General features: G+C 42.6%; 1 protein-coding gene across 14 annotated transcripts in view; it reads right to left on the reverse strand.

The window, feature by feature from the left end:
• KALRN (kalirin RhoGEF kinase) overlaps nt 1-24,993 on the reverse strand; it is a 651,147-nt gene that overhangs the window by 355,518 nt on the left and 270,636 nt on the right. For all 14 annotated transcript variants that reach the window (XM_064156794.1, XM_064156788.1, XM_064156780.1 and 11 more), the window contains exon 7: nt 12,838-12,960. In XM_064156794.1, the coding sequence (XP_064012864.1) occupies nt 12,838-12,960 (123 nt within the window). The remainder of the gene's footprint in view (nt 1-12,837; nt 12,961-24,993) is intronic.

The raw sequence follows: 24,993 nt of genomic DNA on the forward strand, positions 1-24,993 counted from the left end.
TTCCGGCCAGTTGGTGATCACCTCCACCAGACCAGGTCGGTCAAGATTACCCATTCGTGCTCGTTGGGTTATCAAAGCCATCCATTTAGACCAGGTTGCATCTGTGGCATGATGTGGTGATGAACCTTTGCCCTTGAACATCCAGTTAAGAACTGGCAGTCTAGGAGCTAAAAGCAATTGTGACTCAGTTCCAATCACTTCAGAAGCTGCTTTCACTCCCTCATAGGCTGCTAGAATCTCTTTCTCAGTTGCAGTGTAATTTGTCTCTGAACCTCTGTAACAACGTCCCCAGAAACCAAGTGGACGACCACGTGTCTCATTTGGAGCTCTCTGCCAAAGACTCCAAGTTGGACCATTGTCACTGGCAGCCGTGTACAGAATGTTTTTAATGTCTGGACCAGATCTCACAGGTCCTAAGCCCACTGCATGGACTACTTCTCGTTTAATTTGATCAAAGGCTGCTTGTTGTTCAGGTCCCCACTCGAAATTGTTTCTCTTACGAGTCACATCATGCAGAGGTTTGACAATCTGACTGAAACCAGGAATGTGTAGTCTCCAAAATCCCACCACACCAAGAAAAGAAAGTGTGTCCTTCTTACTGGTGGGAACAGCCATGGTAGAGACTTTGTTAATCACATCCTGAGGAATGTAACGGCGACCATCCTGCCACCGCACTCCCAGAAACTGAATTTCCTTGGCAGGTCCTTTGACCTTGTCTCTCTTAATGGCAAAACCTGCTTGCAACAGAATGTCAATGATTTTGTTACCTTTCTCGAAGACTTCCTTAGCAGTTTGGCCCCACACAATGATGTCGTCGATGTACTGGATGTGCTCTGGAGCTTTACCTTTCTCCAGTGCATTGTGGATGACTGAGTGACAGATGGTTGAGCTGTGTTTCCACCCCTGAGGCAAACGATTGAACTGGTACTGGATTCCTCTCCAGGTGAATGCAAACTGAGGCCTGCACTCCTTTGCTATGGGAATAGAGAAGAAAGCATTAGCAATGTCTATGGTTGCATACCATTTAGCCTCCTTCGATTCCAGCTCGTACTGGAGTTCCAGCATGTCCGGCACAGCTGCGCTCATGGGTGGCGTCACCTCATTGAGGGCACGAAAGTCAACTGTCAGTCTCCAGTCGCCCGTAGGTTTACGCACAGGCCAGATGGGACTGTTGAAAGGTGAATGAGCTTTCTCGATGACAGCCTGATCCTCCAATTGACGAATCAGCTGATGAATGGGCAACAAAGAGTCACGGTTAGTTCTGTACTGCCTATGATGAACAGTTTGAGTTGCAATTGGCACTTCCAGGTCCTCTATGTCATGATGTCCCACAACTGCAGATTCATCAGAAAGTTCAGGTCTAACAGACAATTTCAATTTATCATCCTCAATCTCTACAGATGCTATACCAAAAGCCCATTTATGACCCTTAGGATCTTTGAAACAACCTTGTCTCAAAAAGTCAATTCCCAAAATGCAAGGCGCATCAGGACCAGTTACAATAGTATGTGTCTTCCACTCTTTACCAGTTAAACTGATCTCCGCCTGTATCTTAGTTAACTCTTGAGATCCACCAGTGATTCCAAAGATAGATATGGACTCTGTCCCTTTACAATTAGATGGCAATAAAGTACACTGAGCACCTGTGTCAACTAAAGCCCTGTATTTCCGAACTCTTGAACTGCCAGGCCACCTAATGAATACATTCCAATAGATTCGGTTCTCTCCACTATCCCTTTCCTCCTCCTGGCTGGAGGCAGGGCACCCCTAATGCTGAACATGGCATGTAGGGTGTACACAGTGATTGGTGTTGTTGCGAGAGGAACTGCAACTGTTGGAACAATTGCAGTTGCTCTCGGGAGCTGAAGAAGTGACAGCTACTTTCCTGGCATTATTGCCTCTGTTTCTGCCACTCTGCAGATCCCTGACTCTCTTTGAAAGAGCTGAAGTAGGTTTACCATCCCATTTGTTCATGTTCTCACCATATGTGTCACGCAGAAGTATCCACAGTGACGCACGTGATTGCTGATGTCTGGGTGGAATTTGTCTCCTCCTGGGCTGGAATTGCCTTGCAGGAGGTGGGCGTCTGTTCCTGACAGCAGAAACATGCACCCATTCAGATGATGCAGGAATGGTATCCTTTAACAGATTGGAAATTGAGGTTTTAAGGTCCTCCTTCAGTTCTTTCATGCTCTCCTGAAAACCATCTTTAAGCTCTGTAGTCATAGTCTTTATGGCACAGATTATACCAGAATGTGACAAGCTGTCCTCTATCTGCCTGAGCTGGTCAGTGAATTCACCAACAGTGAAAGATCTTCCATTATCACTCCTTGCTAGGAACTTGCTGGCCAAGATGTTAGCATAGGATGAAGGAGCAAGCTTAATCAGCTTCTTCATGAGACCTGTTCCCAAAGGAATATCATCAGGCTCATGAGTGCCATGATCTCCATAAAGCACTTCCTTCACAGCAAACTCCTTCAGAAGCTTAATTCCCTGCTCAACGGTGTTCCACTTCTTGGCAGCCCATGGCAAATCATCTCGGGAAGGATATCTCATAGCCACAGCCAAGAGAAGGCGTGTCCACAAGCTAACCCTACCAAGAGGACTTGCCAGGTGTTTGTCCACTCCACTCTCCTTAGTGAGCGGTCCCAGCTGCTTGGCAGACTTGTCTCCTACCTGCAGAGCATTAGCACCAATGCCACGGCATCTCACTAGCCAGCTTAGGATTGGCTCACCTGATTCCCTTGTGTATTCCTTCCTAACTTCCCTGACCTCTCTGAGTGGATCCTTGGAGCCTTGGATGTCATCTTCCTCCTCCTCTTCCTGTTGTTCTGGTGGTGCCGGGCCTAACACAATCTTCCTCATAGCATTCCTAAACTCATTGGAACCATCCTCTCTCCTGGCAGCTAACCTCACAGCACTCCTCTCACTTGAGTATTGTTGTCTCAGCACATCTACAAGGTCTCGCAGACTAACTGCCTCCTCTTCCTCCTCTTGCTGCTGATCACCAGATGTCCCCTGTCTTACATCCTCCTGTGAACCACTCTTTGTCTTAGCTTTTGCCTTAGCAGGTGCCAGAAGGGCCTGAGCAGCAACAGACTTGGATGTGTCTGCTGGAGGATTTGAATCCTTAGGAGTCTGACTTGGAGCTTGTGAGTTCAAATCTGCCTTGCTTTTAACAGGAGGATTTTGGTTCTGGTCTGCTGGCTGGGGGTTCGAATTGGCTGAGCTGGTATCATTAGGATTTGGACTGACTGGGCTAGCGTTACTAGCACTAGTAGGATTGTTTGCCTGTCCTCCTGGGATGCCTGCCAACCCTGACTTGTTTTCATTTTTACTAGGAACATTCTGATTTTGGGTATTTGCCTGTGCTCCTGGGGCTCCTGCTAAACTCTGCAGCTTGTTTTGGTTATCCTTATCATTGTTTACGTTAGTGGCGGGAACGCTGGCTGTGTTCTTTGAGTTAGGGAGATTTATATATTGTTATGTCTGTTATAGTTTTAAACAGAGATGAGGATTTTCAGGGATGAAATTTCACTTTCCTAGATGAGACTTTTTCATGGAAGAGTACCAACCTGTCCTGTAGCCAACCCACTAACTCCATAGCTTTCCAGCAGAAAGGAAGGAGCAGTCTGGGAGTCACCTGCTGACACTTCCATTCTTAATGCACCAAGTGGAACCAGCTCAGGAAACAGAGATTCCTGAGCTTCCCCTGTTATTTTCTGAGCAATAAATGGATTCAAGTGCAGTATGTCATGATGTGCTCTTCTATACAGCTCCAACAGGCAGTGCAATGGGGAAACCTCTGACTTCCAGACACATTCACTCTTTACCTCCACTTTACCTGCCCCACCACAGTGAAGCAGAGACATTGAAACGGCATGTGGAGACATAAGACTCACCCAAGGACTTACAGAAAATCAAGAGGAAAGACTCAGATAAATATCTAGAATCCAGAACAGTGCATTCTGACAGATGTAGCATATTTTACAATCTCAGGACCTATTATCATCAGTATTATTGGGACAGATATGTTCCCTTGGCAAAACTGAGAAAGATGGGATCTCTGTTGTGGATTGAGGTAAAATGCAATGCGGCTTTAAGGCTCTGCAGAAATGAGTTTCAACAGAAGAACGTTTAGTTGACCACAATCCACAAAATGCAAGACAATTACTTCCCACCTGGAAGCACAATAAAATTGTAAAGCACTTTTTTTCATCTTTATCTGCCAACATGCAAAGTTGTGAGTAAAAAGAAATAAAAAATCTGTGCTTACAAAACTCAACTGTTGACATTTCACAAAATTAAACCTTCCCCTCTCTTTGGTTTGTTTACCTTTGAAAATTGAATGAACTGAGATTTCTCTATGTCATTATTATATGGATATTTTTTTATCCAAAAAGGAAGAAAATTAAATGGAGCAACTAATGCCTGTGACTCTATTTTTTTTCTCTTTAGGCTGCAAGGTCCATAGAGTTTCTTTTTAACTATAACCTAAGGCCTTATCATTTTCTTCAAAACTGGGAGGTGTCCCCAATGAGGACTGCAAGAGATCACTGGTTTATGACTATGTAGGACTACAATAGGTCAAACAGTGAGAAAACAATATATTAATGTCTAGAAGTAAGGGCAAAAAGCACTTCACTGGACTTGACACTAAGATACACTCAAATTTGGGGTAAGATACATCATTTATTACTAAAAAAAAATAATACAAGTGTTTGTAGCCTTTCCAAAAAACCTTCCCATGTTAGAGGCAATTTTTTATTGACTTGATTTCAACTTTCAAACTTTAGCCAAAAAAATGAGGGATTTTTGTCTTCTAAAAATCACTTGACCAGCAAATAAAAAGAAAATAATTACCACAAGTACATCCTCTTCATAGCATGCAAGAGTTTCTTTCAGCTCTCATGTTAGGAAAGCCCTGTGCCATACGTTGCAAGTCTGCATACCACAATTCTTGGTCCATTTCTGTCATGCAAATAAGGGCATGATTCTGGCCATCAGTGTCTATGACCTAGCTGTTCCTTTCATTTTAAGCAGGCAGGACTAAAGTCCCTAACATTTGGTAAGATAACAGCCCTCAGTCTCAGCCATAAGCACTGACAGTAGTGGAGTTTCAATTGCAGAATGAACTCCCACAGGGAAATACTCTAATTTAGCCCTGATCATCTAGCTGACCTGCTGGGAGACCTTCCCTCTACATTAAACCCTCCAAATCTAGCTGGAACAATACTTCCTTTTAATACATGTATAAAAAGAATATCTTATGCTCACAAAAAGAAAAATGAGCAGTGAGAGGCATTAAATCTGCAAGGAACTTGGCTGCGTTCATCTAATTTCCTAGAGAACTGGTGGAGATATTGTGATGGCAAGCAGAGAAGGTGGGCTGAAAGAGGAGGCTTTTGCAGATTAATTGAAGGTGAAATTGGATTGTTGGAGAGTTAAAATATTTTTTTTAATCCAGCTTGCACTGTTACTGAGTTTAGAAACCATCTGTGAAGTGAACCTAGCGCATAAATCCAAAGCAGAATGTTTCAGTGACAAAATAAACTCATGAGATATATTTAAGACCTTTAAGTTTCTACAACAAGGCCAATTATACATAGCCTGTTGCAGAATAATAGCTCAGTCTGCAGAGAGAAAAATACCATTCATTTAAGATAAATGTTGGGAATTTTCAGCAGACATCACTAGCCTTTACATGAGAAGTGTAACATGTTTGAAGTGTATTGTGACTGTCTTAGGACAATATGCATCTCCATCCAGTGCCAGACTGCTAACTCCCTGACAGCAGGACAGGCAGCAGTACCAGCACTGAACACTGCCTTTTGAATGTATGTCCCACAGAAAGTGATAACTCATTCTTTAAGCAGGTTAACAGATACAGGCATTAAAAAGTCCTGGCTAAGTGTGCTGGTTTGAAGCAAGCTGGAATGTTTTGGTAAAAGAACTAGATAACAGGCAGTGAAATGAAAACAATTGATGTCAACTTCTCTCACAGTTACGCTGAGAACTCTGGGAAGAAGAAGTAAACTTTCTCCATTTTGTCTTTCACTTCTGCCTTTGCCTTCAGACCTGGTCACATCTCATTAACCTTGCTCCCACTAACCTTGCTCCCTAACCTCTTGGCTGCACCTCTCTTCTTCCTGAGAACTGGGGTAAGGTTGAGAGGGCCAGGGGAAGGTGTTGGGGTGGTTTGAGAGCCCCTCCTGGGGACTCAGGTTTCTGGGAGGGGAGTTGTGCTTTTGTATTGTTTATCCTTTGTATATTTCTGTATATAATTGTATATAAGTGTATATATTGTAAATAGCTGCTTGTAAATTCTGCTAGCTGTAAATAAATTGCTTCATCTATATTCCCAGGGTCCGTCTGAGTTAGCTGGGGCAAATACAAAGTGTGGGGGGGCGGGTAAGAGCCCAAACCATCACACTAAGTAAGTATATACAGCTTCAGTGGGAACAAATGGCATGTGTAGACTGCATCCAAGTGCAGAACTGCAACTGGTATGCTTTGTGTCACTAGGGTTCTTTGCCCTAGTGAATTACTAAATCACTGAGGTGATGTCGGAGCTAAATATTCATCTTTGTGAAAAGTATTGTTGCTTCAGTATAAACATTATGCAGCTGTGATAAAGACTAACACAATTTCTTTTGAAACTGAAGTGAAAACAAGCACTGCCTTGAATCATGGTTTAAAAAAAACCCCAAACCCAAGGTCCTTATTTAAAAGAAAAATACCACACTACAGGGTTTATTACCTCAAGTGCATGACTTCTCCACATCCCACATTGTTAATTTGAAAGGAAGAATTATTATTGTATAAAACAGAGTAACAAATTGTTTTTCCAAGAAGGAGCTTTGGTCACAGCATGCCTATAAAGATGTATAGGAAGAGCATGTGACAAAGGCCATGACCCAATAAACATTTGGAGAGTGTTTTTTCTTGAGAAATTGAAGAGAACATTTTAACTGTTATTAGTCATGCCAGGCATAAGGGACAATAGGTAGAGTGTAAAGAAATAAAAATCAAACCAGAACACTTTAAAGATCCAACATCTGATTTCCTACTAAACATACAGCCAGCCTCAGCTACATTATTCTCCTCGATATTAACTTTAATCTATTGACCAAACAAAACCAACCCCCAAAGTCATAAACAACCCCAAGCCTCACGTATAAACAATTATGTAGTGTGATTTCATTCATGCTCAGGTCTTGAAAACCAAGACATTTACATGAAAACCAATGCAACACCGTTTAACTGGGTCTGAAAAGTCATTCTTCTTGAATTAATCTCCATGCCTTGAGTCCAAAGCTAAATATTTGAGTTTTGTAATTAGCATGAGAGAACTTGAATGCTCATCAGATATGAACCTAATGTGAATATTGTAATTTATTAAAACTCACCAGAATCTTGGGACTATGAACACATCTGAGAGTAATAACCTCCCCATTCTCTGGTGAAATAGCTGCAAAGGATTTTTGTCATTTTCTTTTACAGCCAAGGTTATTAGGTAAAGAGATTGAGCAACACTGGATTAGAAATACAAATGAACACATCTGTAACATTAAATTAGCCAGAGCTATAGTTTTCTCTCTAATACCTTCTGCATTGCTACTTAATCCTTGCCTTCACAAATACTTATAAATAGACAAACTTAAAGATTCTTTATATGCAAAAGTAATTTACATACATAAATATTGTAGGAGCAGAGATTTTGGCAACAGACTGTAAGGCAAAGACCAATTCTTCCTTTGAAAGTGTACAGCACCTAGACCAGTGACTTAAACCTCTTAGTCATAGGAGGCAATATAAATATTGTCAAACATACACTGGCCATTTTTCAACAGTCTCCAGCAGGAATTAAATAGTGTGAACTGAACTAAGATGATGTCATTTAAATGGAGAGTTCAATGAAGGCAGTTGTATGGTTGTGTATTTCTAATACACAACCTCTACTCTGCTCTGGTGAGACCCCACCTGGAGTACTGCAGTTCTGGAGCCCCCATTACAAGAAGGATGCAGACATGCTGGAGTGTGTCCATAGAAGGGCAATAAGGATGCTCAGAGGGCTGGAGCACCTCTCCTATGAGGACAGACTGAAAGAGTTGGGGCTGGTCAGTCTGGAGAAGAGGAGGCTCCAAGGTGACTTTATTTTGGCCTTCCAGTATCTGAAGGGGGCCTACAAAAAAGCTGGGGAGGGACTTTTTAGGCTCTCAGGGAATGACAGGACTGGGGGAATGGAGCAAAGCTGGAGATGGGTAGGTTCAGGCTGGACATGAGGAGGAAGTTCTTCACCATAAGAGTGGTGAGAGGCTGGAATGGGTTATGCATAGAGGTGGTTGAGGCCTCATCCCTGGAGGTGTTTAAGGCCAGGCTGGATGGGGCTCTGGCCATCCTGATCTAGGGTAAGGTGTCCCTTCCCATGACAAGGGGGTTGGAACGAGATGATCCTTGTGGTCTCTTCTAACTCTGGCTGATTCTATGATTCTAATATAGTTTGTGATTTTCTTAGATAAAACTATATTGGACTAAACAAAAACATATAATCAGAATGCCCAGCAGAAAATTTGGCAAAACATACAGACCTTGTATATCTTGTCTCAAGATGCTACAGCTAACTGTGGTGGCTCTTTCCCTCTAGTTTCTCTCTTCCTAGCAAGAGTCTGCTTCACTAAAGTTCTGTTACACACAAACCAGACCTGATTCATATTTCTAGTCCTGACAGCCAAGCTGTAGCTCAGTCTGCTGTGTAGGCTTGGAGTATGTACATCCTACCACATGTTCAGTGTCATCACCCAACTTTCTCTGGTCTTGATTCATTCAAGGAAGTAGATCATGAGCCCATTGCTGACTGGCTCTTGCCTTAAACAAGTGCAAGGGCTTCATCCTTAATATAGAGTTACCCAGGCTTGCATAGAGTGCTTGTGTGTGCCAAGAGACAAACCTACCATCCACCACAGGAGCTGGGCTGTGGCCTGGAAAGGGTCAGTTTAGTTTCAGCTTTCTCTTGCTCTCCCTGCATGCTTTACCACAACAGGAGTATGCAGCCCAACACCTCTCTGCAGCAAGCTGATGTCTCCTGCATGCTAACACCCTCATACTCCCAATACTTAACTCCAGGGGACACTAAGAGTGAGTACACATTTTTTCTTGCAAAGAATCTGCTTCATCTGAAAACCAGCATCATTGCTGACAGCAGCACTACACTGACATAAACCCTGCAGGTTTAGGTTAGTTCAAGTAGCCTGCAGCTTAAGGTTATTACCCTTTTCCAAATGTCCTTTCAGCTTGCTATACCCTCGCATCTACTGTTCCACAGATAGGACACTCAGCTCTCTGCAAGTTAGCAGTCCTGTTTAATTCTACAAGCTACTCTCATCAAGCAGTAAAACTCATCTCACTTGCCAGCCTGTGCAGCTCTGGCACTGAAATCCCCTCTAGAAAAGCCATGAGGAAATTGAAGCACTAAGTAGAACTCTGCTATTTCTCACAAGTACAATGTAGATCTCCTTCAGAAAGAAAGAAGAAAAGACTGGTCCTGAGTTGCATCTGAATCCTGAAATACTTTTATGGCCTTTCTTACCCTGACTTTGCCTATTGTAGATAATGATATCACAACTCTTCAAGTAACTTCTGTTTGACAGCTGAAATCTGTTGAAGACTTTTTAAAAAGAAGTTCCTGTAGAGAGAGGGTATCACAAGGATTGTTGAAAATAGAAATCTAAGTTGAATGAACTGTGCCTGTTCGCTATATGAATTGATGTTGATCCAAAGCCAAAAGGAATACATCATAAGAGAGGATTCCAGATCTAACATAAAGCTAGAAGAAAAGTAGCATGTGAAAAATGACTTACAGGTGTACTGCTCTCTTTGAGTTATACTCCTGCAGGGAGGATTATCTGAGAACATAGATGCTGTTTACCCTGCTTGTGACAATAGATTAGGTGGGGTCATCTCTCGCTGTACTCATAGGTTCAAAGTTAACTGTGGCCAGTATTAATGCCCTTCCACATTGATCCTCTATGTTAGATGGAGGAGACAATTGTCATGGAGTCCTGTATGCCCCTAAATTCCTCTCCCTCTGTGGTTTGAATGGGAGAGGAAAGAGGCACGAACAGACCTGTTTCCCCTCCCTGCCCTGCAGGCGTGAAGGGGGGGAGCAAGGGGCCCTTCTGGCACGAGGGGTGCCCATGCAGTGCCCGCGCTGCAATCGGGCTGGGATTGGCTGTGCCCTTCGCGCCTAGGCAGTGGCAACTCTGCTCTTTGTCTAGAGAGGGTATAAATATTGGGGGACTGCCCACCTTTGGGGTTCCCACCTTAGAGATCGTGCCTGCCTGAGCGTTAGTGCCTGCCTGAGACTTCTCCCCTACCACACCTGGCCTGGATACAGAAAGAGCCCAGCACTCCAAAGGACTGCTTCACTCATTAACACCTTTTGTGCAGACCTGAATAACTCTTTACAATTCTCCTAGGGCTTCTGAAAGAGAACCCGAGAAGACGAGCAGCAGTCCACCCTTTTCAACCAGCCTGACTGTGAGTTTACGTTGTCTCAGCTTTCCTGTTAAGGAAAAACGCTATAAAATTATAGCTCAAGCCTTTTCCAACTTCTGACTTTCAAAATAGTCAGATTATCTATGGCACCCTGTAGCTTTTCTCAAACGAGCTGAATCTGGTAATTAAAACTAAATTAATTCCTGTATCTAGTTTTGGGGGTGGGTTTTCAGGAAAATAAAATAACTCTACTTTTCTATAAAATTCCTGACTTGGCCACATTAATTCCCTGCCTCCACAACAACAATCTTTCTGGATTGAGCCATCATATCTGTATGGGCTTCCATATGACTACACAAGTGGGTTATATTTGAAATGGCACAAAATGGGAAGTGTGTCATCTCTTACATTCCTTCTCCTCATCTGAAAAGGTCTCTTTCCTGGGCAGCTCCTAGATAGCAATTTGATGGCACTGAGGGACTGAGGTGGCACAGCTTTAAGCCACAGCGCAGCCACTGAGAGGTCTCTGTCCACAGAAGTTCCCCTAAGATCTTTGCAAATGTCTCATTTCCTTTCATTCTTCATTTCCCAAAGTTCACTTGGGGACAGATGGAAGAAGAATGGAGGAAAATAATTTTTCTTCCATTAGGGGGACCCTCCCTGTCACTCATTAATTTCCTATTAATAACAATTATCTCTTTCCAAGCTTAGCTCTCAGTTATTTTAAGAAAATAATGCCAGACAGCATCACAAAAAGGATAAAGGGACTTGACCCAACTTACTCTTCTAATGGTGTTTTATGAAGAATTATGACCAGCTTTGCATCTTTCATAAGCCAAATGAATTTTAATATACTAGACTCCAAGACACATTTATTTGTTAGGATTCTGTGAGCAGCAGTGAGTGTTATGTGGCTGAGCTACCCTGTGTTTTGCTAGATGGCATTATGATAGCAAGCTTAGCAATCAGGTGCCTAGAGCGTGTTTTTCAGTGCTCCTTTCAATTATAATCACAATAAAGAGTCGCCGTCCCTGGGGCAGTTCAAGGCAAGGTTGGACGTGGCACTTGGTGCCATGGTCTAGCCTTGGGCTCTGTGGTAAAGGGTTGGACTTGATGATCTGTGAGGTCTCTTCCAACCTTGGTGATACTGTGATACTGTGATACTGTGAAAGAGACTTTAAAAGACACTGTATACATTTCTCCTCTTCCATTGTTATGCAGTGCTCTAGAAAGGCACAGTGCTTTTGTAAGATATAGCTAGGTAAGTGGAAATGGTGGGTGGAATTTAGGTCAGAGAAGTTAATTACCAGATCTGGAATCTGGCCAGAGCATCAGGGTTAACATCTGTAATCTTATAAAGAGGTGTGTGGCCTTTAATGAGCTCAGATAGCCAGGACCTCTCTTTCATGTTTCAGACGGCTGCTCTCCAGTACTTAATCTTTAGTGGCGTAGTAGGGCACATATCTTTAGTGACTTACACCATCAACTTAAACACCAACCACCAAATTTGAGGTCTCAGCCCCAGCGTGATTGTGGTTTGACTGTGCATGGCATGAAGAGGTAGACCTGTTTGAGCTGGTTTACTCAGTGCAGTCTTTTGTGTAGTTGACAGAGAGCATTCGGAGAGAGCTCATCTCTGCCTTGTGCAATCGCAGCACAGGGTACGCATGTATTGTTCTAACTCTGTGCCACAATCAGAACATGAATATATTCTGTTCTCGTTTCTGTCCTGAAAGCAGAGCAGTTTCCAGAACAAATACTTCTATGTCTGGAGAGAATAAGAAAGTGAGCAAAGCACTCATAAATGTATAATGAGGATTTAAAAAACAACAACAACAACAAAAAAGCAAACCCTAAGGTGAATTGGGCTGCATTCAAAAAGACTGACCATTTAACTACTGAAAAAGCCAACATCCCACTATGGCCACAACTGACAGCTTGATTAGTGTCTCTTTTTCAAGGTTTTGAAAAGTACTTTAGCAGGGGGTGTGGGGGAGAAGGGTAAATTATTAAGGTGCCACCTACAGCTCTCATTAATTTCCAGTCAAATAAATGTTAAAAAAAATAACAAAATATATAGTATTTGCTCTCCAAAATGGAAACAAACTCTACAGGGTTGTGCTGCTGTTAAGTTGAGGAAATAACCATATATCAATGTCTGGGTGGACAAGGCAACAATTTGCTTCCCAGAAAAAGGGAGCTGTCACAGCCAAGTCTGACCGTCGTAAATTCACTTCTCTTGGGACCACAGCGCTCCCTACACTGGAGGTGGCCTCTCTCACTGGCCCTTTTCTCATTCATGAGCATGGACTCACTGCACACAGCGTGTCCTCAACTCACCATGGAATTCATGGCAAAGTGATTGTGCTGTGTCTGTAGATCAAGGGCATGTTGGTAGCTCACGCCGATCTCCGTGTGACTCTGCAGGAACAGTTCTTTGTTGTGGCTGATCCAGTCAAACATCTAGAAATATTCACACGGAACAGAGGAAGAGAAAAACAAACAAAGTGTTAGGGACGAGAAAAGAGACTGTGCAAAGTATAGACTCCCCATGGTTCTGACACAAATATATGTGCAACACAGTCAAAACCCCCTCATCTAGGCTCCTCATCAAAATAAGCTGTTGCTGAGCAACGGACACATATAAATTGTCACTATATTTCGCTATTAACAGAATGATAGGTCAGGAAATGTAACTCATAAAGCACGTTCCTTGGTGAGCTGATCTCATAGTCTTTTCCTATAAGTAATGAGAATTTCATGTACAGAAAAAAACAGCAACAGAGGGACCTAAAATCAGAGGTTGCTTTACCGACCAAAGACATAACAGTTCATAAAGAACCTTTAATCCAGAAATTAACAAAAAATTCCACAAATACTATTGATGTGATTTTTTCACCACTTCTTCCCCCCCTTTCGTTTTTCATCTATACATAAACTTTCCAAATGTTACATATGAATAGCCACTTGACTTCCTAGGCTCATATTTCTTAGATATTTTCAGTTCCAGAGCCCAGAACTCAGTCTGTCTTCCACTTATTATTTTTGGGATGAAGAGAGAAAAAGGAAAAAAAAAATAATATCTATAAAGAATACATAGTTCAAACTCTCCCATTTCCCAGTGTATTTCCAAGCAAAATGGATAGTTCAGTAGTTCAGACATAGACAACAATATATGGAATAAAGCTGATGCCACTGATTGCTTATTGTGCAGCACGTTAATGGACATTTCAATCTGCAGTGTGTTCATTCGTTACAAGCTGTCCCAAGTCAGCTAGGCTTCTTTTGTGTGGTGTTAGAGACTAAATGCAACCAAAGCAAGAACCTTTAATTCTTTGCTCCTGTCTATGGCTCTGCAGGAGTCACAATCTCAGATTTCTTCTTTTCTGCAAACACCTTTGTTACAGAATATCTTCAGATCATGTCTCTCATCTACATCCTGGCAAGCTGGGGAATTGTTCACTAGTAAAGAATCTTCCATGATAAACCCCCCAACTTATTAATCTATTATAAAGAATGAAAAATTAACCTGACCTGGAGTCAGGGTAATGCAGTTCTTGGTGTTAGAAGAAGAGCTTTAGGGGGAAGGCAAGTGTAGCTTCTAAGCAAACACCTTATGGTCAAAGGATCAATCCAGATATTTCTCATAGCATTTATATGTCTTCCAGTTAAGAGATGTTCTGTTCTTTAGCACTGAATAATGATTTTTGACCTGCACCAGCTGAAGAACACCTAGAGCCCAATGCTTAGGCATTGCATGCAGCTGTAGTTCCTCAGGGCTGGTGATCAGTTCCCTGAAGAGATGCTGCTCCTAGGAGTAAAAGCTCTGTGTGGGTCACCTAAAATTCCTGAAATGAACTTTACATTTCATGCTGAGCACTTGATTCAGCATGGGAGTGCGCTGCTTTATGCGGGGAATTTGTAGAAATAATATTGCAAATCCCTTTCATCAAAAGGCAAAAAAACATCTCAAGTGCTCCAGTGCTACCAGACATGCTACACTGATCCACTTCCACAGATCTTTCATACATGCCTGGCTTCTTAATCTCTTACTTGCAAAAATACACTTGCAACTACAGAGTCTACATTAGCTTGTATTTCATGCTGATGAAGAGTTTTAAAGGTCAAATTTAGTTCAAGTTACAATAGTGCAAGTCCAGAGTAATATCATTGACACAGTTACTTTCTTATTTGTGTCCATGGAGCTGATAAAAATCAGACCTATCATCATTTTTTTCAGCAAATACAAATAACAAGAGTTTTGCAAGGATGAGGTAAGGGATTTCAAACGTTACCGGCAATTAAGGAGAATGAAACAACCTATTATAACCTGAAGAAACATCTAAAGCTTTCTCACTGGATTCCCTTTTCTCACTTCATTGAGATTTAATACACAACATTAACACAAAATAATTGGACAGCATTGTAGGTTTAAACAACAACAACAACAAAAGCCATAAAGCCAATAAAGAAAGAAAAATTCCATAACAGCAAAGTTCCTGTCTCAACAAGAAGATTTGACATCTCTGCTGAGAAACCTGCACAGATTTCTTGTAAGTAGGTGTATTTGATGCAAACATTTTTTTTTCTTTTTACATTTTAAACAATCTAAAGGCATTAAGGGAGAAAAAAAGCTGGCAGCAATCCCCTAAAAATAAACAGTAAATCTAATATTTTATGCTCAGTAAAGCCGAATCAGGATCTTTTTAAGACAAGTAATTTAAACTAGCAATCTATTATTCTGTGGATGGAGAGCATTTCCTTCATCTAATCTATGCACGCATTATTGGATGAAAATCTAAGCTAAGTTAAACCACACTTCTGCCTTTAAAATTCAGTAATGAACCACAAGGGAGGAAAAAAAAAAGAGAAATTTTATAGATCATTAATATTTTTGTCTTGTTTAATCAATTGAAATACACAACAGCAGTTGAAAGGATAGACCTTCAGAAATTCTGAACCAACACTGAGCAGCAGATCTCAATGATGTGAAATGTACTCTCTTCCAAAACATTATGGTTTTTAAACTTCTATCCATGGACAATAGCAGATTTTGGAAGATATTCAATTTCAGTTTAGACTTTGAATCTTTCTATTATACTCTTCATAAAAAATTACTTTGGTTTCATCTGGCCTGTGCCTGGAGCAAATTATCTCTCATCAATATGGTCTGGAATATCTCCCCCAACTCTCTCAAACTTGAAAGCCCAGAAAATGAAGAGTTTTTTTTGTTTCCTGTGGCTTGGAGCTGGGAGAAAATAAAGCAAGATGTCTAGGAATGAGTACAGAATAAAAAGATGCAGATTCACTACAGTCCAAAGTAGAATTAATGATACACTTTGCTCTGTAAAAACTTTTATTGCTCTAAAGTCTTAATGAGTAATGAGTCACATTTACAATAACTCTTGCTTTATACAGCAACCAGGGCTTTGCAAGAGAGCAGACATGTCTACCATATGCAATGCATTACTGTATCTGGGGCACCCAAACAAGTTTCAGAAAGACTGGTACTGCTGAATGGCTCAATCCAGTCCAACCTGACTCTCAAAGCAGTGGAGCCCTGGCACAGTAATGCTTGGATCTGGATACAATGGTTTTGTTTCTGGTGCTGCTTTCATCAGAGATTTCTCAAGCATTTCTGCTTAATGCTTACTCAACCGTAGGCATTTTCCCAGGTATCCAGAAAATAGTACAGTACACAGGTTTGGCATCAGGGAAAACTTTGTACTTTCATCATCCTAACCAAGGATGCATGGAAATAAGTATCACACCTCCCACAGGTCATGAGATTTCCTTAATGATAATGGGATTTAAATAATTACATTACATAGAATCAACCAGGTTGGAAGAGATCTCCAAGATCATCCAGGCCAACCTATCAGCCAGCCCTAGCCAGTCAACTAGACCATGGCACCAAGTGCCTCATCCAGGCTTTTCTTGAACACCCCCAGAGACATTCCAATGGCAAATCACTCTCTCTGGCAGCAACTTTCTCCTAACATCCAGTCTATACTTCCCCGGACACAACTTGAGACTGTGTCCCCTTGTTCTGTTGCTGGTTGCCTGGGGGAAGAGACCAACCCCCACCTGGCTACAGCCTCCCTTCAGGTAGTTGTAGACAGCAATGAGGTCAGCCCTGAGCCTCCTCTTCTGCAGGCTAAACAACTCCAGCTCCCTCAGCCTCTCCTCACACAGCTGTGTTCCAGGTCTCTCACCAGCTTCATTGCCCTTCTCTGGACACATTCCATCACCTCAACATCTCTCTTGAATTGGAGGGCCCAGAACTGGACACAGTACTCAAGGTGTGGCCTTAAACCACTTCACATTTACTGTTGAGATCTAATGAGTTGCACTTCCAAACTTTTCTCTTTGACCATGAAACCTAAAATGGACCTAAGCAATTTTCTCATAATAACACAACTAGGCATTGAGGCTCGAAAACACCAGATTTTGGGTGACTCCTGACGATGCTGTGAGAGTTTACAGAGTGTCACCAGGAGTTTTCAACATGAAGGGCTGTCAGCATTGTCTGCCCTGACCCATATTATTACTCCTGAAAGCTTTCAAGTTAAACTTGTTTTCCACATAAAAAAACCCTGATGCTTCCTGTATTCCTGAAGTGAGTGTGCTGCCTGACTGGCTTAACTAAAGCACATCAGTAAGGACATGAGCATGGCAAAGACCCAACAAGGGTGATTTGACTCTGGCCTGTGAGGGCCACCCCAGTTTCAAGAGATTAATTCCTGGAAAAACATTCAACATCCTTTGATAAGTTGGTTTCCCTGTCAAAGGAATGAGGTTTTAATACAATAAAGAGCAGTCCAGGGAATCTGCCCCGCGGGATCAGCTTACAGTGTTACAGCTGAGATTTTACCTGCCCACGTACCATTGCTATACAGCACTGCGTCAATTGATGACATTCCACTCACAAAACAGACTACCCTAACAAACCTAGCCTAGTGTTTATCATAAAATTAATGGATTTCTAATTATTCCATTCTTAGATGGAATCATACTGACTGCCAGTGAGTTAGTTCTTCTCTTGAGTTTGCCAGTCATTCCTGCAATCATAAGTCACACTAAATAGGAGCACAGAATAACTGAGATTGGGCATTGTATCATTTAAAACAGGTGGACCAATTGTCCTCAATGTCTCCCAGACTGGCACTTGCCCACATTGCCATAGATAATGTGGAGACCAATTAAGTAGTTAAGAGTTTTCCAGTGATTGAGTAGCTGGAGGGAGGGGTAAAACACACAAAACCAGAAGATAAGCTTCCCATGTGATTATCTCCTGTAGTCTCTAACAAAAGAGTGAATGCACATGCTGAAAATGTGCTACATTAGTTAAGAAAATCAGTCACTTATGATAGAGTTGGAAGAACTAAGACTGTTCCAAAGGTAACACATCTACCCTAATTGTGACTAATGATCATACACACACCAGTAATCACTGCACATGTGATCTTGAGGCTATTTCATCTGAGAGTTAGGGTATCAGCTAATATCTCCAACATCAGTCCTGCTGGCAGCAATGAGTTCCTAACTTCATGTTTTGCCATCATAATTGATGAGCTACCAGAAAATCCAGGTTGAGTGCTAGAGAGCACAGCAGGTGTCAAGCTTGTCATGAATAAGTCCTATGAAGGAAAAATGTGACTCCATGCATTCTTTGGATTTGTAGCATCTGGCAGGCCAGTGAACACAGGCCAAGAACAGCTGTTTGAAAAAATAAAGAGAAGAGACACACAGATATGGAGCAGCGTGTATGAAGACTCTGCAGTCCAACCCTACCTCAGATAAAAGGAGATTTATAACATCACTTCAAATAATGACCTCTACTCCTTGGCTTCTGTCAGAGCTTGCTGAGGAACATTAGCAATAGATTCTGAGACCATGGTGCAGAGCACCACAGGATGATGCTCCCATCACATGCCTGGCAACATGCCCTGTGCCAAGTGGTAGATGGGAGGGTTACAGACCTGACATTTTTGGCAGCCAGTGAACTGAATATATTTATTAATGAAATTGTTTGTACATGCTGAAAATAATAAATCCCAAATGTATTTAACACAATACTAGGCCTGGAATTAATTATGAACCTGCTTGTAGCAAGCCATCCTTTCTGTACATTCTGAGCCATAAATATCGAACTCATAGGGGTAAATAAGGGCAGAATGATAACCATTATAACCACACTGTCTTGAAGAAGAATATAGTACATGTAACAAGAAAACAGTCCCAAAGGGACACTCAAGTCAAGTTCAATCACTGCTGTTGGCAGCTAACCATGGTATAAAACTTCCTTTCGTAAAGGGATGAAGCTCCACCTTCACTAGATCACTAGTTAGATGCCACAGCTCAGCTCCTCCTATGAGAATCAGTTCCATAAACTTTCAGATCCTGTCATTGAACATTTGACACACTCTCTGACCTAACTCATGGCCAGCTTATACACATTTGGTCTTGGGTCACAGTATCACCAAGGTTGGAAGAGACCTCATAGATCATCAAGTCCAACCCTTTACCACAGAGCTCAAGGCTAGACCATGGCACCAAGTGCCACGTCCAATCCTGCCTTGAACAGCTCCAGGGACGGCGACTCCACCACCTCCCCGGGCAGCCCATTCCAGTGTCCAATGACTCTCTCAGTGAAGAACTTTCTCCTCACCTCAAGCCTAAATTTCCCCTGATGTAGCTTGAGGCTGTGTCCTCTTGTTCTGGTGCTGGCCACCTGAGAGAAGAGAGCAATCTCTCCCTGTCCTTTAAGATAGAAAAGTTCTCTTCCTTTTCCAGAGTGGATAGGGAGGATTCATTGTCTCTCCTGCTTTTTGTTTCCCAAGAATTGGCTCTTCTTTGCAAGACACACAGCCTCCCTCTGCACTTGTTGTAGTTCACGATTACATTACTGTCCCAGTTTGGGGACAACACTAGCTACCAGGTACTGGAGGACAGAAATGCCACTTACTCCTTCCTTTTGAAGAGCAAGAATGAGGATGCTGCACACTGATTGGAAGTTTAACAGAGATTCTGTTTACTTTGCATATATGCAAGAGGCAATCAGGTAGAATGACTACATCCACAAGCTAAGCCAAGTCTATCAGACTACAGCAGGCCACGTGATGCAGCTCAGAATTCCCTGCCAGCTAGCAGCCATCTCCCACACACAGTCCATGAGATAAGGAGGGACGCTTGCTCTTCCTGGAGGAAAGAAGTGAAGGGAGGAGATGCAGTGAGGAGAGGAGAAGAAAACAAAATGGTATCAGTCAGGCACTGTCTTATAGGCTATGATACTGGAAAGCAGAACAGAATAACAATATTACAACATCCTGGGATGAGCAGGTCTGTCCCCTGGGACAGGGCTTTCTCTGCAGTTTTCTTAAGGGAACCTGGGACTCCTCAAACTGCCACAGTTATCCAAAATGAGGTCCTAATAGGATTTTGTAGAATGATGACCTTTTTTTTCTTCTTGAAATCCTCCAGCTGGCAGTATCTAGTGTCACCTGTGCAGTGCTTCTGGCTTCAACTTTAGAAAAGGAATCACAAAAATAGGAGAGCAACCTTAGTGCCTTCTTCATTACTTCACTAGCTTTTCTCTTGGTAGCCTCTTGCATGAATATCAACAAATAACAGCAGCATTTGCTGGGTGTGCTCTGAAAAGTGCTGCTTTGGTTATGCTCCAAATAAGAAGAGCACTTAGAAAACATGAGGCAGGGCTTTGTAGTAAAATTCAGTCAGTCTAACCTGTTGTCCTGGTAGGGCATAAACCCTGCCAGGCAGGTTTAACTCTGGCTCTCCTCCTTCTGTTGTGGGGTCCGGAGTGAGTAAGATGAGCAAACAATAAGGGTTTCGCCCCAGCAAAGCTTCGAAGGCTAGGGGGCATAGCACCATGTGTCAGGTGTCTTGTGCTGTCCTCACTGTGCCTGCGTGGTCAAAGGAGGCACGAAGCTTTGAATTCATTGGCCAGAGCAATGGTGCTAGTGCCTGTTGGCCAATTTGATTTCAAAATCAAGTATATAAAGGAGGCTGATTTAGAAACCATGCCTTTCTATGCACGGAGCCTTCTTGCCCCTCCTCGCTTGTGGCTCGTTAAAGGCAGCCACGTGTTGCAGCTCATACCAGCGGCTTACCAGCATCTTCTTCCCTCTGCCTGAAGTATTTGTATGTTACCTTGGGATCACATCATGAGTTTGAAAGTGATTTTCATACAGGAGACTTACTCGGGGACCAAAGAGTCGTGAGTACATATGCTGGAGTGAATGTCAAGACTCCATAAGCATAGTTAGGATTTTTCATGCTTTCATGTTACTGTTTTCCAAGTTCTGATTGTTTAAACTGTTTAATTTTGTCCAACTGTTTCCTGTTGACTGAAAATCCAAAGACCTTCAGGGAATTTTCCTGGGTTTTTTTATATTAATAATAAAAAATAATATTCATATAGACATTACTAGCCATAATTCACAGTATCACAGTATCACAGTATCATCAGGGTTGGAAGAGACCTCACAGATCATCAAGTCCAACCCTTTACCACAGAGCTCATCAAGGTTGGAAGAGATCTCACAGATCATCGAGTCCAACCCTTTACCACAGAGCTCAAGGCTAGACCATGGCACCAAGTGCCACATCCAATCCTGCCTTGAACAGCTCCAGGGACGGCGACTCCACCACCTCCCCGGGCAGCCCATTCCAGTGTCCAGTGACTCTCTCAGTGAAGAACTTTCCCCTCACCTCGAGCCTAAATTTCCCCTGACGTGGCTTGAGGCTGTGTCCTCTAGTTCAGAAAGATGATTAATTTCCAGTACATATATAATGCTCCAAGTGTAGATATATTCTCCCACTATGTCTCCATATATTGCAAATAAAGAGAAAACAAACAAAAAAGTTGATCTAAAAGAATATCTTGCCTGTAGTTGAGTAGCGGATAGAAGACTAATTACATGCCAGATGAAATCCTTATTACATCAGTGCTTTCCAAATTTTTCCAGTTTGTGAGCCCCATAAAACTTCTCAAGGCAAGTGCTACAGCTAATTAAAGGCAGTGGATATAAATCTGTTTTATTGAATACTTTTATCAACTACTTTCAAAACTTTATATCCATGATCCATAGGTTGGAAAACATTAGAGATAAGCACTCATTGCTTATTAAAGAGAAGTCCACATAAGAGACTGGATGCAATTTGGATTTTCAAAACTATCCAGCCAGTGCTAGTGACTAATTTGTAACAGAAAATGGAAAGTTCCACTCTGAGGACATCTACAGCTAAGCAAGTTCACTTTCATATGTTTCCACAACATAAACAAAGTAAGAACACATGTAGAATGTTAACTGCCAGAGCCCCTCCTGAGGTTTATTAATTTTTCAGCTACAAAGTCTAGTCCTACCTCATTAAATGAGTTCAAGTACACACAACAATTCAATTAAAGAATAAGTAAGCCATATTCCTCATAGTTCTTGCAGCTGAATTTAGCCAGTATTTGAACAACAAAAAAAGCCATCAGAAAATAATGCCAGGCAACGTATCTGTGGTATGTATGCAGTCTATGCTGATCATAGAATCATAGAATCAACCAGGTTGGAAGAGACTTCCAAGATCATGCAGGCCAACCTATCCCCCAGCCCTAGCCAGTCAACTATACCATGGCACCGAGTGCCTCATCCAGTCTCTTCTTGAACACCTCCTGGGACAGTGACTCCACCACCTCCCTGGGCAGCCCATTCCAATGGCAAATCACTCTCTCTGGCAACAACTTCCTCCTAACATCCAGCCTATACTTCCCCCAGCACAACTTGAGACTGTGTCCCCTTGTTCTATTGCTTGCTGTCTGGCAGAAGAGACCACTCCTCACCTGGCTATAACCTCCCTTCAGGTAGTTGTAGGCAGCAAGGGCCTGACTCTGGAAATATTTTTCACATAAGCTACTTTTACAAAATGCAATCAGGAAAGACTCTCTAGTGCCTTCAGACAAGAATCATAATTACAATTAATTATCTCCAGTTCAGACTGGTCAGGGCCTTTAATACCTAGCAGTATCCACAAGGTCTTGACACTGAGCTGGTTAGATGAAGGATCACTGGGAGAATGGCTGCTCTCAAACAAGTGTGTACTGGTCCCAGAATAAATTTGGGAAAACCTCAATAGAACAGTTCTTTTTCTTTTTGACTCAGCAAATTTGATGAAAACTGCTTTAACCAGAAACAAAAATAATAATCCCAGTCTGCTGTAATTTCTATAGCCACCTCTACAAATGCAGACTGAATTAAATCAATGTACTTGCAGGTTCAAAATGGAACTTGGAGGACAGTTGGTCCTTTGCTAAGCCACGGACTAAATACAGAGTTGTGTTTGCTTTTTCTGTTTGCCTCTTGTTTACAGATGGTTATAGGCTGGATATTAGGAAGAAGTTCTTCACAGAGAGAGTGACTTGCCATTGGAATGGGCTGCCCGGGGAGGTGGAGGAGGCACCGTCCCTGGAGGTGTTCAAGAAAAGACTGGATGAGGCACTTAGTGCCATGGTCTAGTTGACTGGTTAGGGCTGGGTGCTAGGTTGGACTGGATGATCTTGGAGGTCTCTTCCAACCTGGTTGATTCTACGATTCTATGATAAGCAAATACTTCTGCCAGATCTTTCCCTTTCACATGTGTTTGGCCCATCCTGAGCCACGGTAGACTGGCAACACTCCAGTAAGGCCAAACTTACACTTGCTGAATATTCAGACCCGCAGCTGTATTTGTGTGATCTCAACGCCACATGAACACGGTTTTTCCATTCTAAATACCTGTGCATATGATTCATAGAGTACAGCAAGTTTAAGCTACAGCACGTTAAATTATTCCAGACAATGGGCCCAACTGTCAACCCACTAGAAAATTAGCTTGATGTGTGATGTGACAAATAGCTTTGTATTAATATAAGAACACCATCTCCAACATACTCATGCTGAATGTTCCTACTAAATGCCAGATTAAGATATGTGGTTTCAATACTGACAGATATCAAGCCATAGCCATGCACAAAGTAAGGCACATGATTGCTGTAATGCTGAATAGGGAAGCAATAATTTTGTTGTCAAAGGTGGGAGAAAATTACAGATACAGAACATATAAATATGACTAATGATATCTGGGTGTATTTTATGCACCTGCGTTGTTTGCTTGCTTTGTGAAATACTGTACCTTTCCACCACACTAGATAATATCAAACAGGCACTCCTAGAAAAGATTTTCTGCTCCTTAAGATGGAAATGGCCTTTCCTGGGCAGAGATCATCTAGAGAGAACGCCTTGCTGTCTAAGTGCAAATTAGTTCATTGGCTGGATAGTAAATGTAATAGCAAAAGGGATAAATACACAACAGCCTTGTGAATGGGAAAAAACAGTGATGCCATAACTGAATGGGTAGATTCAGGGAGACCAGTGGATGCAAGTCTACCTTGACCTTAGCAAGGCCTTTGACACCATCTCCCATGACATTTTAGTAAGCAAGCTGAGGAAGTGTGGGATGGAAGAGCAGACAGTGAGGTGGGTTAGGAACTGGTTGCAAGATAGAGTTCAGAGGGTCCAGGTCCAGTTGGAGAGCTGTGACTAGAGGTGTGTCCCAGGGATCAGTGCTGGGGCCAGTCCTGTTCAACAACTTCATCAATCATATTGATGAGGGCACAGAGTGTCTGCTCAGCAAGTTTGCTGAGGACACCAAGCTGGGAGGCTTGGCTGAGACAGCTGAAGGCTGTGCTGCCATCCAGAGAGACCTGGACAGACTGGAGAGCTGGGCACAGAGGAACCAGATGAGGTTCAACAAGGACAAGTGCAGAGTCCTGCACCTGGGGAGGAATAACAAACGGCACCAGTACAGGCTGGGAGGTGATCTGCTGGAGAGCAGCCCTGTGGAGAGGGGCCTGGGGGTCCTGGTGGATAACAAGTTGACCATGGCCCAGCAATGTGCCCTGGTGGGCAAGAAGGCCAATGGGATCCTGGGGTGTATTAGGAAGAGTGTGTCCAGCAGATCAAGGGAGGTTCTCCTCCCCCTCTACTCTGCCTTGCTGAGACCTCATCTTGAATACTGTGTTCAGTTTTGGGCTCCCCATTTTAAGAGGGACAGGGATCTGCTGGAGAGGGTCCAGCAGAGGACTAGGAGGATGATTAGGGGACTGGAGGGCATGGCTTATGAGGAGAGGCTGAGGGACCTGGGACTTTTTAGTCTGGAGAAAAGAAGACTTAGAGGGGATTTAATAAATGTTTATAAGTATCTGAGGGCTGGCCAGGAGAGGGGGGACAGGCTCTGCTCACTTGCTCCCTGGGATAGAACAAGGGGCAATGGGTGTAAGTTGCAGCACAAGAGGTTCTGCCTCAACACAAGGGGTAACTTCTTTGCTGTAAGGGTCACAGAGCACTGGAACAGGCTCCCCAGGGAGGTCGTGGAGCCTCCTTCTCTGGAGCCTTTCAAGGCCTGTCTGCATGTGTTCCTCTGTGATCTGTATTAGATAGTATTGTCCTG

Source organism: Pogoniulus pusillus, chromosome 2 (genome assembly GCF_015220805.1).
Source record: "Pogoniulus pusillus isolate bPogPus1 chromosome 2, bPogPus1.pri, whole genome shotgun sequence".
Lineage (NCBI taxonomy): Eukaryota > Metazoa > Chordata > Aves > Piciformes > Lybiidae > Pogoniulus > Pogoniulus pusillus.